General features: G+C 41.5%; 1 protein-coding gene and 1 long non-coding RNA gene across 4 annotated transcripts in view; one reads left to right on the top strand and one right to left on the bottom strand.

Moving 5' to 3' along the window:
* The window catches only part of LOC138442630 (uncharacterized), a 94,975-nt gene extending 85,818 nt beyond the window's left edge, over positions 1-9,157 (bottom strand). For 2 of the 3 annotated variants that reach the window (XR_011257793.1, XR_011257795.1), the window contains exon 1: positions 8,506-8,957. This is a non-coding gene — a long non-coding RNA (uncharacterized lncRNA). Of the gene's footprint in view, positions 1-8,505 lie in introns of all 3 variants that reach the window. The other variant, XR_011257794.1, reaches the window with a different exon arrangement.
* LOC138442629 (growth-regulated alpha protein) lies at positions 8,476-10,715 on the top strand. Its single transcript, XM_069594354.1, has 4 exons — positions 8,476-8,824; positions 8,908-9,031; positions 9,142-9,225; positions 9,958-10,715. Exons 1-4 carry the CDS (start codon positions 8,737-8,739, stop codon positions 9,971-9,973), a joined length of 312 nt encoding a protein of 103 aa, XP_069450455.1. The 5' UTR covers positions 8,476-8,736; the 3' UTR covers positions 9,974-10,715.
* The last annotated feature ends 6,344 nt before the right edge of the window (positions 10,716-17,059 follow it).

Consider the following 17,059-nt stretch of genomic DNA (forward strand, 5'->3'; position numbering starts at 1 on the left):
AAAGAAAAGCTATGACCAACCTAGATAGCATATTAAAAAGCAGAGACATTACTTTGCCAATAAAGGTCCATCTAGTCAAAGCTATTGTTTTCCCAGTAGTCATGTATGGATGTGAGAGTTAGACCATAAAGAAAGCTGAAGGCTGAAGAAATTACGATTTTGAACCATGGTGTTGGAGAAGACTCTTGAGAGTCCCTTGGACTGCAAGGAGATCCAACCAGTCCATCCTAAAGGAAATCAGTCTTGAATATTCATTGGAAGGACTGATGCTGAAGCAGAAACTGCAATACGTTGGCTACCTGATGAGAAGAACTGACTCATTTGAAAAGACCCTGATGCTGGGAAAGATTGAAGGCAAGAGGAGAAGGGGATGAGAGAGGATGAGATGGTTGGATGGCATCACAACTCAATGGACATGAGTTTGAGCAAAGTACAGTGGCTGGTGATGGACAGGGAGGCCTGGTGTACTCAGTCCATGGGGTCAGACATGACTGAGCAACTGAACTTAACTGAAGGAAGGAAACTCCCTGGCAGGTGCAGGAACCTCAGGATATTTGGGGGACCGACATAAAAGAGGAATAGGCATTGAAACTTGATAGCAACTCTTTGGCTTGACTTCCTAGCTTCAAAAGGATTTCTAAAGGTCCAGTCTGAGATTCCTTATGAAAAGTTCCAGCAAAGCAAACATAAAAGAGCCTATATGGCCGGTCACTATTCTTGCTGAACTTATGTAATAACTAGGTCAAATGTATTGAGACTAGATTTAATTTGCAAACAAATTAGTCTTATTGTTGCTATCTTTGATTAAAAAAATGGAATGTTTACAGAGAGAAAGATTATGTTTCAGTGATACACCTTTATGGATATTAGATTCTAGTTCTGTTAATTACCTTTGAGATTTTGTTTTCTATCTGTGAACTGGATCCTGAATTCTTCTATTAATAGTTTCCTCCAATACCTGGCTTCAGGTGTCTAAACTAGCATTTCCAACTTTTCTCCTAAACTTATGACTTGAAATCATTAAGAAATAAAATTGCCCTTTTCCCAAAGCCGTGTAAAGGAGTTCCCTGGTGGTCCAGTGGTTAGGACTCAGGGCTTTCACTGCCGCCAAGTTCCGTCTTTGGTTGGGATAATAAGATCCTAAAACCCTCATGGCACAACTGGGAGGAAAAAAAAAAAAGCAAAGCTATGAGAACTAAAGTTGGATAACTTGACATAAACGTCATAGAAATCACAACAGCTCACAAATAAACAGTCTTCTTGCCTGTTGCTTTGTGTGCCACTTAGAAAGATCACCACAGACATTTAAACTGTAAACCAGGGAAATCGGTCACGTTGTCACTGCCTTTCCCCTACCTATCTGAAGGTGCTTTGAGCCTGGCATCTAGAAATATTCTCAACTGGCTATCGTCAAAACTCAGAGATGGGTTTACAATTGCTGCAATCATAACTGTTGTTTCTTTCTTTTGTTTCCATATTAATGCCTTACTAATTACCTGATTTCTCACACAATATAGACTTAACTTTGGGATCCCAGCTACCATCACCATCACCTAAAATGAGACATATATTTGATTGAACTGATGCATTTTCAACACTAGGAGATTAACTGGCATATTGATTATTTTAAATTAAAGTTCCTTAAGAAACAGCTGGTGCTAGAAGAACACTCTGACCCTCCTTTGTCCTTGTGAAAGCAGGAAATAAATTTCCCATGTGAAAGATACTCTTCCTGTACCAGGAGAAAAAAACGGACATCCTTGACATGAGAGACAGAGAATTTAGGGCCAAGAAAGATTAATAAATAAACTACTTCTTCACTAATATACTACCCCAGGCCCAAACCCCTTTGTCTTATCAATTCTTCACAAATGGATTTCTATTTTGCCTAAAAGTTATAAACTGAGCTTTTCTTGTAGCTCAGCGCTAAACAATCTGCTTGGTGATACAAGAGACTCGGGTTCATTCCCAGGATTGGGAAGATCCCTTGGAGAAGGAAATGGCAACTCACTCCAGTATTCTTGCCTGGGAAATCTCGTGGAGAGGAACCTAATGGGCTACTACAGTCCATGGGACCCCAAAGAGTCAGATATGACTTAATGACTGCTGCTGCTGCTAAGTCACTTCAGTAGTCCGACTCTGTGCGACCCCATAGACGGCAGCCCACCAGGCTCCCCATCCCCGGGATTCTCCAGGCAAGAACACTGGAGTGGGTTGCCATTTACTAAACAACAACAAAAAACTGTCTGTTTTGGTCACTTATTTGAGTCTTATATTTTTGTGGGACTCCTGTATGTATGAAATTAAATTTGTTTTTCTCCTGTTCATCTATCTTATATCAGCTTAATTATTAGGCCAACTAAAGAACCAGGAAGAGAAGACAAGATACATTCTCCTCCCCTATACCTTGATGCTGGTACACACTAATGCCATTGTCCTATAGAGACAGATGGATCCAGAAATTTAATGCCATGTTCAGACATCTTTGTTTTTCTCCCCCAAGAGCGAGAGTCATTACATCAGATGAGATCATTGTAGAATACACAGAGACAGAGGTTGAGAGGGAATAAGTTCTCACAGCAAGCTAGGGGTAAAGTGACACTGCCCTTATTTTCCTGACAGTTAGTTTTCAGGATGGAGCAGCATCTTAGCCAAGGTATTCCCACCAAAAAGCTGAACCTGAGTCATCAGCCTACAATGCAGGCAGATTTATTGGGGGAAATATTCCTTATGTATGGAACTGGAGAATTTGGAAAAGCAAAATAGAAAAGGAGAGTGTGGGCAATCAGGGTTTAATCCTGTTGGGGAACCTTTGAGAAGTTATGCAGAATATCTGCCTGAAACATGAGAAAGGGGGAAATATTTATTGACTGCCTACTGATCCCTATTGGGCAAGAGATTTTTTTTTTTATTGTGGTGATAAAGAAAGCTTGGTGCAGAGTGTAGAGCAGAAGTGAGGAAATATAAGTTTATACCTGTTTGCAGCCAGTTGCTGCAGCAATGACTGGGGTAGAACAGCAGACCTCCAAGATGTGAGCATTCTGGATTTTACTAATGGTAAGTTTCAACAGTTGCAGGGTTGGTAGAATTTTACCATTGAAGCTTCCATTTTAAAATTCATTTCATTTATTTAAGAGTTGTGGCTTCCAGGGGGTTTAAAGACCGTGCATTAAAACCTGGTCTTCAACTTTTGCAAAAGTTAATTGGCTTAAAGAGGTACTTGTTCAAACAAGAAAATGAATTTGTTTATTGTACTAGACTAAGCATTCCTTTGCTTATAAATATTTCTGCATTTGGGTTGATAAGGATCTCATGAATTCAAGTGGCATATGGAGGAGAAAAATAACAACCACAAAAGAAATTTTTTTACTTCATTTCCAAAAACAAGTGATTTTGATTGTCATTCCCAGAAGACAAATTCTGTACGATTTATAAATGCTGGCTACCTCTTGATGTGCTTCATTTACTTTACCCTTTTTGTGTTTTTTTTTTGGCAGCTCCTATAGATAAACTGGAGTCCCACTTTCCCTGAACACATTCATTTACGTCAGTTCTGGGTTGGGTCCAGAGACCATTACAGCAAACACTGTTTTTCATCAGTTACAAGAAATAGATGAGAGATTTGGACCGCATGGTTAATGCTGAAGACAAACTTTTTAAGTCAATGAAACATGATGAAGTGTCAAAAATGAGACAGCAGATATTCTGGATTTCCACATTTAAGCAAATATGAACTCAGCAAAAAATTTAATTCCCTTTCTAGGAAGCTACCAGGTAAAGTATGCATATCTATTGATTTCATTGTAGCGGTATTCTAACGATTCTAATACTGTAGTGGTATCTAGAAAGATAAGTTTTTTTAAAAAATAATCTTTTTATTTTGAAATAATTTTGAATTATAAATGTTGCAAAGATAATACAGCTTTGGGGTACCCTTCATTCATGTTTCCCTTGTTGTACCATTTTATATCCTTGTGGTACATTGGTCAAAGCTAAGAAACCAACATTGGCACATCACTACTAGTTTATTTGAATTTAACAGTTTTCTTACTTATTGTCCTCTTTGAGTCCCAGGAGTCAATCCAGGTTACCACATTGCATTTAGTGGTCATGTCTATATTTTCCTCTGGTCTGTGATAGTTTCTCAGTTTTCCCAGTGTTCATGATCTTGAAATTTATGGAGAATGCTAGTCTGCTATTTAATAATCCTCAATTTAGGTTTGAAAAATGTTTTCCTTATGATCGAAAACCATGTGAACCTTTGGAAGGAATACCAAAGAGGTGAAGTGCCTTTCTCCTCACGTCATCTCAGAGAGTCCATGATATCCACGTGACATCACACTGATGATAGTAGCCTTTAATATAATTGTTTAGATAAGAAAATGTTTGCCAGATTTCTCTGTGGTGAAGTTACTATTTTCACCAGAATTGGACACTTTAAGAAAATATTCCAGGCTAGATCAATGCCACAGGAGACAGTTAAGCTGTTAGTGAAACCAAAGTGTGGAGGTATCTTGTCATATACTGTGTTTGCATTTTAGAATAAGTAAATTTGAAACATTCAGCTAGTGGAATTATAAACAGATTTTTTTAAATCACTCCTCTCTGGAATTTTTTTTTTTTTTTTTTGGTTGCACTGATTCTTCGTTGCTGCATGCAGGCTTTCTCAAGTTGCAGCAAGAGGGGCTCCTCTCTAGTTGCCGTGTATGGGCTGCTCATTTTGGTGGCTTCTCTTGTTGTGGAGCACAGGCTTAGTTACACCATAGCATGTGGAATCTTCCGGGACCAGAGGTCAAAGCCATGCCCCCTGCATTGGCTGGCATATTCTTAACCACGAGACCACCAAGGAAGTCCAAAAAATTATTTAGTTAATTAATTAAATAACTTTTTTTTTTTTTTTGGCCACATCACTTAGCATACAGGATCTTAGTTCCCTAGTCAGGTATGGAACCCATGTCCCCTGCATTGGAAGTGAAGTATTTTCACCACTGAACCACCAGGGAAATCCCCTGAAATTTTTAAATCATATATCACAGAGCATGTTATAATAGCACAATGGTTAAAAGTCATTTCTTCTGGGTTAGACTCCCCAAGTTTCAATATTTGGTGAACTTTGGGAAGTTCCTTAATCTCTTTGCACTTGCTTCCTGATTTGTAACCTTAAAAAGTACCACAAAGGTAATAACAAATACGTTCACAGAGATGGTTGAAAGATTGAATGAGTCAATATTTGTATAACTCTTAGAAGAGAGCCTGGATTTTGGCACCAACTCATTGTGCTGCATCGTGGGGTGGGTACAGAGGCTTAGTAACTTGGCAATGGTATGTGACAATTAATAAATTAAACAGCCTCTTTCATATTCACCCAGAACCCTGTGTACTCTTATAACTTGTCAGCTACCATGTTTGTTGAAGAAAAAAAGCAAATTTTCAGTGACTTGTTAAATCTGTGCTGTAGACAAAAGTTAAGAGAGATTAGAGGAAAAATAATCTCTTCATGCCTTTCTGACTTTTATAAACTTTAGAAACTGAGCCTGCATTACTTATAATTAGAAAACAAAACAACAGATTTTACAACTTTTAAAGACTAACTTTTGTATACCTGGCCTGTTTCCCATGAAATCCCTCAAAATAATTGATAACAAGGGAAGAAATAACACAAATTCCAATTATTCCTGAGCTTGTCACCATATTTTATAGCCTTTATATTGTTTTTCATTTTTAACGCTTAATACAAATATTATGACTCAGACCATTAGAATCTGCCCCAAATTCGGGAGACCTGGGTTCAGTCCCTGTGTTCGGAAGATCCTGTGGAGGAGGGCATGGCTACCCACTCCTGTATTCTTGCCTGGAGAATCCCATGGGCAGAGGAACCTGGAAGGCTACAGTCCATGCAGTCAAAGAGTTGGACAGACTGAACAACTTTCACTTTCAATACAAATGTTAATACTCCTTTAATGTCCCAGTGTCAGAATCATACCAAAAAACACTAGAATATTTTTAAAGACAGTTGTTCATTTTAATAAGACTTTTCCAATAAATAAGGTGAAGAGTATCGAATTCAAACTCTTCTAACAGATGAGGTGATTGAAAGTAAGGCTACAAAATAAATCAATGATAGGTCTGAAAAGTAGCAACAAAAAGCAAACAAGCAAAACCACCCAAATCCCATGTAAGTGCATCTCCTAGTAGAGTGTAACTGTGCATTCTTTTTGAAAAAACTAATACAGAAATTTTTTAAATATAAAAAGAAAAATTGAGATGTGAACATCTCCATTACTTTTTTTTATCGTAAAATTTAAAACAGATAGAGTTTGTGTTCAGGTTATATTGAAAAAAACTATTTCTATTTCATCTGTTTCACAAACATTTATAAGGCATTTATTTCCAGCCAACTCTCACACATGTTAACTCACTTCTCATAACCACTGTGAGGTGAGCAAGGAAACGTTTAACAGTGTGTAGGTTCAGTTCAGTTCAGTTCAGTCGCTCAGTCATGTCTGATTCTTTGTGACCCCATGGACTGCAGCATACCAGGCTTCCCTGTCCATCACCATCTCCCAGAGTTTGCTCCAACACCACAGTTCAAAAGCAACAGTTCTTCGGTGCTCAGCTTTCTTTACAGTTCAACTCTCACGTTCATACATGACTACTGGAAAAAACATAGCTTTGACTATACAAAGCTTTGTTGACACAGTAATGTCTCTGCTTTTTAATATGCTGTCTAGGTTGGTCATAGCTTTTCTTCCAAGGAGTAAGCGTCTTTTAATTTCATGGCTGCAGTCACCATCTGCAGTGATTTTGGAGCCCCCCAAAGTACAGTCTGTCACTGTTTCCATTGTTCCCCCATCTATTTGCCTTGAAGTGACAGGACCGGATGCCATGATCTTCGTTTTCTGAATGTTGAGTTTTAAGCCAAATTTTTCCCTCTCCTCTTTCACTTTCATCAAGAGGCTCTTTAGTTCTTCTTTGCTTTCTGCCATATGGGTGGTGTCATCTGCATGTCGGAGGTTATCGAAATTTCTCCTGGCAGTCTTGATTCCAGCCTGTGCTTCATCGAGCCCACCATTTCACATGATGTACTCTGCATATAAGTTAAATAAGCACAATATACAGCCTTGTGTGTAGGTAACAGATAGCAGTGAAAGTGGCATCTCTGTAGGCTGGCTGGCTGTGGGATGTGAGTTATCTCCCACTGAGTTGGGCTACCCAGAGCCCTGTTCCTAGATGCCTGTCCCTAGGCCAGAGGCCACTTTTTTCTTCTTTTACCAGTCTCATAATATTCCACGTCTCCAGGAGGTCTGAATCTAACCTGGAGCTTTTGTTCAGTTGCTAAGTTGTGTCTAACTCTTTGCGGTCCCATGGACTGCAGCACGCCAGGCTTCCCTGTTCTTCACCATCTCCTAGAGTTTGCTCAAACTCATGTCCATTGAATCTATGATGCCAACCAGCCATCTCATCCTCTAGTGCCCCTTCTCCTCCTGCCCTCAATCTTTCCCAGCATCAGTCTTTTCCAATGAGTCGGCTTTTTACATCAGGTGACCAAAGTATTGGAGCTTCAGCTTCAGTCCTTCCAGTTAATACTCTGGATTGATTTTCCTTAGAATTGACTGGTTTGATCTCCTTGCTATCCAAGGGACTCTCAAGAGTCTTCTCCAACACTATAGTTTAAAAGCATCTCAGCCAACCTGGAGAGCTACACTTAAACCTCTAGACTTCATGTTAGGTCAGTGCAAGAGCTCTAAAACTTCTGATGAAAAAATAGTAAAGGCATCAGGTGAAAAAACTGAAATTTCTCATCAGAAAAGAGAGACATCAGTATTTCAAGAAAAAGGAGGACCAACACTGATGTTCCCCCTTCAGTGAATGGAACAGGATGTTATGTGTATTTTCATGTTTATTTCATCCATGCACATCCGTGGTAGGGTGCTATGCTGCAGAAAGCATTCTTTTGTGTCCATGAGCTATTTTGTCGAAAGACAGACCAGAAGAGGAGACCCCGACCAGCTCGCCCACAGCTTCAGAGTGACCACCAATCCCATATTCTCAGACCAACTCTGAACCCTTCTTGGGTGGAAAAGGAGATCTACCTCGAATTTTGAAAGTTCCAGTGTTGCTAAGAGAATATTGAGTTGAGCAGGACACAAAATACTAGATCTTTTCCAGCCCTCAACTTTCACTGAAATTAACCCAGAATTCAGCTTTTGACACTGATCCCAGTTCTCATGTATGAAAATAGAAAAATTGAGTTTAGAGAGGCAGAAATATATAGAGGCAGAGGATAGATAACTAAACAAAATCTACCTGCTTTCTTCTCTTTAATTCCTCCCATCTGATGAGTAAAGAAAACCAAGTCTCCCTCTAAGACCATCTCCCCAATCCTGTGGGGGTCTCTCCCCAGTGTCCTCAGAGCTTTCCCCCTCCCTGCCCCGCGACCAGGGTGGCCTGAGACGCACAGCGCCCGTCTGGGCTGGAGCCCCAGCGTGGTGGAGGGAGACTCACCGTCGCGTGGAGATTTGGGTACGAGGATGACACTCTGAGTGCGCTGATTACGCGTGAGGCGGGCGTGGCCCCCTTCCTTCCGGACCGGGAATTTCCCTGGGCCCGGGGCTAGCAACTCCCTTCTGATCAGGATAAAAGGGGTTCACCCGGCTCGGGGAGCCACAGAGTCCGCTCAGCCCGCGCTCCCGCCAGCCTTCCCGCCGCAGACACAGACCGCCCGAGCTGAGACCCATGGCCCGAGCCGCGAACCCCGCCGCCCGGCTCCTCGGCGCCGCGATGCTGCTCCTGCTGCTGGTGGCCGCCGGCCGGCGCGCAGCAGGTGAGACCCGGATCCCCAGGGCGGGACCGGGACGGGCGGGTGCCCGTGAGGACAGCCCCTAACCCGCTCTGTCCTTCCCGCAGGGGCGCCCGTGGTCAACGAACTGCGCTGCCAGTGCCTGCAGACCGTGCAGGGGATTCACCTCAAGAACATGCAGAGCGTGAAGGTGACGCCCCCGGGCCCCCACTGCGGCCAAACCGAAGTCATGTAAGTGTCACCTCTGTTGCTGTCCTCATCACCACCCACCGTGCCGATGCCCCCACCCCACCCCTCAAATGGACCCCCCGCCTCACGTAGATTCTTCCTTCTCTCTGCAGAGCCACTCTCAAGACTGGTCAGGAAGTGTGTCTCAACCCCGCCGCCCCCATGGTTAAGAAAATCATCGATAAGATGCTAAACCAGTGAGTTGTGGTTTTTATTCATCGTGTGACTAGAGTCATTCTGCCTGCTGAAAGTTATATCGGAGAAACCTAAGATTTAGCTGAAGGAATGAAAAAATCACTATTTCAGAATTAAATTTGCCATTAAGGTCATTAATCTCCTCTGGTGTCAGAAGGACATTGCCAATGCTTTCCATCATGGCCCTTGACTCTCCCCATTCAAATGAATGTGGGTTAAACTGCTTTCATTAAAATTCTCACTGGTGTTGGACAGTTTAGTTCAGTCAATCAGCGCTGTCCAACTCTTTGCAACCCCATGGACTGCAGCATGCCAGGCCTCCTTGTCCATCACCAACTCCCAGAGTTTACCCAAACTCATTTCCATTGAATCCATGATGCCATCCAACCATCTCATCATTTGTCATCCCCTTCTTCTGGCTTCAATCTTTCCCAGCATCAGGGTCTTTTTGAATGAGTCAGCTCTTCCCATCAGGTGGCCGCAGTATTGGAACTTCAGCTTCAGCATCAAATAGAATTGGCTATTTGTAGCCAATAATGCAGTGAATACTGCAGGCCTCACCTCCATTCCTAATAAGAGTATCAGAGCCTAGAGGCATCTGCCACACAGTATAGCAGGTGGCAGGCAGTAACCACTTGATGCCAGGCTGGGAAGACTGGACTCAGAAATCTCTGGAACCCAGGGAGAGGGAAAGGAGAAGAGCAGCTACTAAGGAAGACCTTTTCTTCTTGCAGGGCCAGCTCCAACTGACCAGGTGGAAAACAGAAGCTCTTGGATGGCTGTTCCAGAAGTAGACCCTGCCCCTACAGAAATCAAAGAAGGAAAAGAGGAATCACCAGCTCCTAAGGCCACCTGGATCAGGCTTAATATGTTTGAACATCTCTTAGGAGGGTTCTTCCACTTATTTATTTACTTATTTATTTATTTATATGTTGCTTGGGTTTCAAAGATTCTATGTTACTATTTACATGTGACATGATTAAGGATGTGATCAAATCTACTTGCACATCCTATCATTATTGGTATTATTTATTTTATGAGAAAAAAGTTTATTTAGTCCTGATTCTTACTGAGTTTGAAGTAGGTTTGCAAATGTTTGCCAGTCATTAAATTAATATTTCTGAGGAGCCCACTTTATGCCAGCCCTTGTGGCAGAAACTGGAGGATCGAAACAGATAGTGAACTCATTGTCAGGTAGGGGGATGCATGTTTTTGTAAATGATTTTGTAAATGCATGTGTTTGTAAGTGTTTAAAAGAATGTTGGTTATTTACTGAAATGATTTCACAGTATGTGGTCAGCATTTCTCATGTTGAAACTTTAAGAGCTACAATGTTCTTAATACCCTTTGGACATGTTATGTCTTTCTTGTAAGGCACAATGCCTTGTTTCATGTTAATTACACAGTGCTTTTCTATGTCTGAGAAAAGAGAAGTTTAAATATTTATTGATGTTTCTACAAAGAACATGAAAATAAAATATTTCAAACTAAACACTGCTTATTTCATTTTTTCCTGAGGAAAATAATTCTACCTTTACTGGATAAATCTGATGATTTACATCAACGTTTCCTAGCTTCTTTTTCTCCTCTTGGACATTCATTTGCTACACAGATAAATCAAACTATAAGTTATACTTAATTTCATCTGCTGATAGCTGTCACACCCCTTGTCTCTTACCAACCCAAGAATGTGCTTTTCCAAACTGTGCACTGGCCCCTTCCCCTTAGTGTGAGAGTCACTATAATATTATGAGAGCAATAATAATATATTGCTGTTTTTTATAAGGAGCTTCTTGCTACCTTGCTACTCAAGTATACCTCTTTAAAAATTTCTTTTTTAAAAAATTCTTGTAGCTATCTTTTTAAAAAATGTTACCTTTTCTTTATTATTTTTTTAAAATAACTATTTATTTATTTAGCTGTCCTGGGTCTTAGTTTTGGCACGCAGGATCTTCTGTCTTCTCTGAGGAATGTGGGCTCTAGTTCCCTGGCCAGGGATGGAACCCCAGTCCCTTTCACTTGGAGTGCGGAGTCTTAGCCACTGGACCACCAAGGAAGTTTCTCTTGTAGCTGTCTTAACAACAACACTCATTTCATTGCTTTGGCTAAAAGATTTTTCAAACAACTATTAACAGTTTAATGAAACTGGCAGTGAAATGATAATAAAGAGGATTTTTTCTTCAGGACTCAAAATACTTTGTGTCATCAATAGAAGCACAAAAAGTGAGTTGCTGATTAATCTATAAAAGATCTAATGGACATTTGGGTTCAGTTTCCTAACTTTCATTTATAAGTAACTATCTCTGAGTTTGGGTTTCCTTGGTGGCTCAGATGGTAAAGAATCTCACCAAAGAGTTTAAGGTTATCCCAACCCCTTACATCAGTTTATCAAATGTAATAAAATGGTTTTAAGATTTGAATGTGTTAGTTACCACCCTTCAGCATGTTTTCCTCTCCTTATACTAAAGAAGGATCTCCAGTCAGTCAAGAGAACAGGTTTTTATGTCAGTTTATCTCCGTTTAGCTATCTCCATGCCACTAGAGCTTCCCCAGGAGCTCAGTGGTAAAGAATTCACCTGCCAATGCAAGAGACAGAAGAGATGTGTGTTTGATCCCTGGGTCGAAGATCCCCTGGAGTAAGCAATGCCAACCAGCTTCAGTATTCTTGCCTGGAGAAGTCCATGGACAGAGGAGCCTGGCAGGCTACAGGCCATGGGGTTGCAACGAGTCCCACATGACAGCACAGCACACACACACAGGTAGCAAGAAACAACCTCTGTGAGGTTTTTTTCACACTTCAGTTCAGTTCAGTCGCTCAGTCGTGTCCGACTCTTTGCGACCCCATGAATTGCAGCACGCCAGGCCTCCCTGTCCATCACCAACTCCCGGAATACACTCAGACTCATGTCCATCGAGTCCGTGATGCCATCCAGCCATCTCATCCTCTGTTGTCCCCTTCTCCTCATGCCCCCAATCCCTCCCAGCATCAGAGTCTTTTCCCATGAGTCAACTCTTCACATGAGGTGGCCAAAGTACTGGAGTTTCAGCTTTAGCATCATTCCTTCCAAAGGGCACCCAGGGTTGATCTCCTTCAGAATGGACTGGTTGGATCTCCTTGCAGTCCAAGGGACTCTCAGGAGTCTTCTCCAACACCACAGTTCAGAAGCTTCAATTCTTCGGTGCTCAGCCTTCTTCACAGTCCAACTCTCACATCCATACATGACCATTGGAAAAACCATAGCCTTGACTAGACGGACCTTTGTTGGCAAAGTAATGTCTCTGCTTTTCAATAGCACACTTACGAAAGCTAAGAAAGTGATCATCTCTTCATAATTCCAGTGTACTGACTATGAGATGAGAAGAAAGAAACTGTGAAATACAAAATAAATTAAAGCCAGTTGTCTAGATGCTCCATAAATACTAGCATTTGCTCCCTAATCCTAAGTCAGAGGACATGGGAAAATGTTTACAAGTGTGACCCACTTGAGAGAGAGTTCAATTAAGCCCTCACCCTTAAGACCAGTCCTTACCCTCAAACATGGAACTTGCTACACTGACCACTTTGCATTTGTCAATGCAGAACACAGCCCCTGAAAAGCAAAAAGATGTTGCTGTTCATTTGTTGATTAAAGACAACCATTTCAAAGAATCATTTACTTCAGAGTAAATTCCGGCTCTATCAGTTGTGGACTGTGTGCTCTAGGGTAAGTTCCTGACCTAACCTTAATTTCCCTTCGACCCAGTAATGGTAATGACAGAACACTCTTTCTGAAGTTGTACAGGGATTTAAACATTATCAGTGTCTCCAGGAATCTGCCATTGGCCCTCAAGGCCAACTCCATGGGCATCATCTCAACTGCAGTGCTGGCTCAGGTGGATATACAGTGTAGTTTTGACATCGAATTTCCTGGGCAGTTCCCGTTGGAAGTGTCACAGCAGGAAGTGAAGCACAAAGCATGTGAGGTTGTGGTCGCAGCATGAAGGAAGTAGAAAAAGAATATTTCGTGTTATGTCACAATGTTGAGAGATCATCAGCAGGAAATAGCAATGGCAGCAGTGACTGAGATTTCCTGAGCAATGTTACTAAATGAACTAGAGCTAGAGAGGAGAAAGTATGGCGTATCCCATTTTGTTATTGTGAATCTTTCTTTGTGAGTTGTATCAGGAGATGTCCTCTCAGGACTTCCAGAAGTAACTGGAGAAACACTGGGAGATGGCAGAGGGGCAGACCTGTGATAGCACAATGAGGGCCATCCAGAATCACAGATGATGCTATTGCTCCTTTCCGGGACTTCTCATACAAATAACAAAGGGAAGGGCTTGTCCTATCTTTACTGTTGATACCCCGCTTGTATCCTCTCTGCTCACCGATGAGTTCTGAAGTCACAATGGGCAACATCTATACTTTTCTGGTGGCTTCCTGACTCAAGCGCCTCTCTCTTGCTTCTTTCCTGAGAGTTTTCTCTGCTTGGGAGTATGGAAGGGGGAATGGCAGAGGAGTCTGCTCAGCTCACAAGTTGGACGGCCTGTCATGAGATGACTCTCACTGAGAGTCAGGAGTTAGTGGATGTGTATTTCATTTTCTAGTTGGACATTTCTAGAAGTTGCACTACATATATACATTTTTTTCTACTTCTCTCTTCATCACGTTCACATTTTATTTTAAACTTTTTAAGCATATTTATAATATGTATTTTAATATCCTTATATATTAATATTAATTAATATATATTAATTCTATAATTCTGTCCTTTCTGAGTCTCTCTCTATTGCTTGAATTTTCCTCTTGGTATGGGTTATGATTTTCTACTTCCTGGCATGTGTAGTGATTTTTGATTGGATGCAGGACAAAATGTATGTTATGTTGTGGAGCATCAAGATTTTGTTTTCTTCTTTTGGAGTCTTAGCCTCTGTTCTGGCTGACAGCTAAGTTACTGGAGCATCAGCTTGATCTTTCTGTGGCTTGTTTTTCAGCTTAGTTAGGGTGGTCTAGAGAGAGTTCTTTGCTTTGGAGTTCAGTTAATTGTACTGCTGAGACATATCTCTTTTGTGTCTCTACTGAATGCCCTGAGTGCTCACAAGCTCTCTAACAAGTCAGACCTCAAGTATCTCCCCACTCCATAAGAGGTCTGAGAACTGCTCAGCCTGAACATCTATGATGTCCTTTCCCTGAACTTATGGCGTTTCACCATTTGTGACTTAGTATTGATCAAAGAGAACCAATGGAAGTTTAATGCCAATTTCTACAGCTCTATTTTCTTTAGCCAACTCCTTAATAACTATCATGATGTCCTGAGCCTTTTTTTTTTTTTCTGAGCCTATTTTTTAAGCCTTGAGAAACCAAGTTACTTTGAGTCTTTGAGCACTTGGTTGGCTTATCTTTGTATCCTTTCCTATTATCATCATAATATCTAAACACCTTATAATATAGTATTTTGTGATTTTAGTGTAGAAGAAAAATGAGACTCAAAGAAATTAAGGTTATATCTGAATAGTGTTTCTAACTTATTTTTAACTTTTTGGTTTGTAAAAAGGCCATAGTCTGATCATGTTGTCAAGTTATTGTATTGAAATAGCATTTTTTCTCTACTTTCTCAACATGTCAAGACTGTTGTCTGAGTCCATTTGGGCAGCTGTAACAAAACACCATGGACTGGGTGGTTTATAAACAAAAAATAGTTATTTCACAGAGTTCTTGACGTTGGAAGTCCAAGGTCAGGAAGTCCAAGCCAGCAGAGCTGGGTGAAGGACCTCTTTTGGACTGTATCCTCACATGACATAAGGGATGAGAGAACCCTCTGGGGTCACTTTTATGAGGGTACTAATCTCATTCATGAGGGCCCCACACTTATAACCTAATCACCTCCCAAAGACTTCCACCTCCTAACACCATCACATTAGGGGTTAGGATTCCAACATGTTAATTGTGGGGGAGACATAAGCATTCAGAGCACAGCAACCCTTCACAAATATATGTTAATATGAGCTTCCTTTCATCTGTAATAACTCCAGTGTTGCCTCTACTGTAAAGTCTTTCCTGGCTCTGAGGGGGAGGTCCTCCCTCCACTATCTCCAGGTTACCTATATATTACAACACAGATCACCATCTTCAATCTGTTTACATGTCTGAAGTAAAGTCGCTCAGTCGTGTCTGACTCTTTGCGACCCCATGGGCTATAGCTTACCAGACTCCTCTGTCCATGAGATTTTCCAGGCAATAGTCCTGGAGTGGATTGCCATTTCCTTCTCCAGGGGATCTTCCCAACCCAGGGATTGAACCTGGGTCTCCCGCATTGTAGACAGACGCTTTACCATCTGCCTCCCCCTATAGCCCATGAGCTTCTCAAGAGCAAACACCCAATTTTTACTCTTTAAATACTTAGTGTCCAACAAAAGTCCTTCAGGTTTTTCAATGAGAATTGGCCAGAAAAACAAACATTCTTATTAGACTATGTTTAGCTTCAGGCCATATTAGCCCTCAGTAATCACCGATTCTTCACTTAAGTGTTGCTACAGGTTGAATGGCATCCCCTACTCCCACCTTCCAAATTCATAGATTAAGATTCTAACCCCCAATACCTCACTTGGAGATAAGGTGTTTACAGAAATAATCAAACTAAAGTCAGGTCACTGGGGTGGGTTATCCAATGTGACTGGTGTCTTCACAAATAGGGAAAACTCAGAGTTGGATGTGCACACAAGGAGAACAGCTTGTGAAGAAGAAGATGACCATCCCCAAGCCAAGGAAAGACACTTGAAACAGCTTTTTCCCTCCCAGATCTAGGAAAGAACTAACCTTACCAACACCATGATTTTCGACTTCTAGGCTCCAAAACAGTGAGATAAAGATTTATGTTTTCTCAGCAACATAGTTGTTGTTGTTGCTGTATGCAGGTCAGGAAGCAACAGTTAGAACCGGACATGGAACAATAGACTAGTTCCAAATAAGAAAAGGAGTACGTCAAGGCTGTATATTGTCAATCTGCTTATTTAACTTCTATGCAGAGTACATCATGAGAAACGCTGGACTGGAAGAAGCACAAGCTGGAATCAATATTGCTGGGAGAAATATCAATAACCTCAGATATGCAGATGACACCACCCTTATGGCAGAAAGTGAAGAGGAGCTAAAAAGCCTCTTGATGAAAGTGAAAGAGGAGAGTGAAAAAGTTGGCTTAAAGCTCAACATTCAGAAAACGAAGATCATGGCAGCTCGTCCCATCACTTCATGGGAAATAGATGGGGAAACAGTGGAAAGAGTGTCAGACTTTATTTTTGGGGGCTCCAAAATCACTGCAGATGGTGACTGCAGCCATGAAATTAAAAGACGCTTACTCCTTGGAAGAAAAGTTATGACCAACCTAGATAGCATATTCAAAAGCAGAGACATTACTTTGCCGACTAAGGTCCGTCTAGTCAAGGCTATGGTTTTTCCAATGGTCATGTATGGATGTGAGAGTTGGACTGTGAAGAAGGCTGAGCACTGAAGTATTGATACTTTTGAACTGTGGTGTTGGAGAAGACTCCTGAGAGTCCCTTGGACTGCAAGATCCAACCAGTCCATTCTGAAGGAGATCAGCCCTGGGATTTCTTTGGAAGGAATGATGCTAAAGCTGAAACTCCAGTACTTTGGCCACCTCATGCGAAGAGTTGACTCATTGGAAAAGACTCTGATGCTGGGAGGGATTGAGGGCAGGAGGAGAAGGGGACGACAGAGGATGAGATGGCTGGATGGTATCACTGACTCAATGGACGTGAATCTGAGTGATCTCCGGGAGTCGGTGATGGACAGGTAGGCGTGGCATGCTGCGATTCATGGGGTCGCAAAGAGTTGGA

This window comes from Ovis canadensis, chromosome 6 (genome assembly GCF_042477335.2).
Source record: "Ovis canadensis isolate MfBH-ARS-UI-01 breed Bighorn chromosome 6, ARS-UI_OviCan_v2, whole genome shotgun sequence".
NCBI lineage: Eukaryota > Metazoa > Chordata > Mammalia > Artiodactyla > Bovidae > Ovis > Ovis canadensis.

What these genes read in the sequence shown, in the direction of transcription:
- LOC138442629 (XM_069594354.1), top strand. Translation starts at nt 8,737, where the DNA reads ATGGCCCGAGCCGCGAACCCCGCCGCCCGGCTCCTCGGCGCCGCGATG. An exon ending in CGCCGGCCGGCGCGCAGCAG is followed by an intron (nt 8,825 to 8,907) that starts GTGAGACCCGGA and finishes TCCTTCCCGCAG; the next exon opens with GGGCGCCCGTGGTCAACGAA. An exon ending in TGCGGCCAAACCGAAGTCAT is followed by an intron (nt 9,032 to 9,141) that starts GTAAGTGTCACC and finishes TTCTCTCTGCAG; the next exon opens with AGCCACTCTCAAGACTGGTC.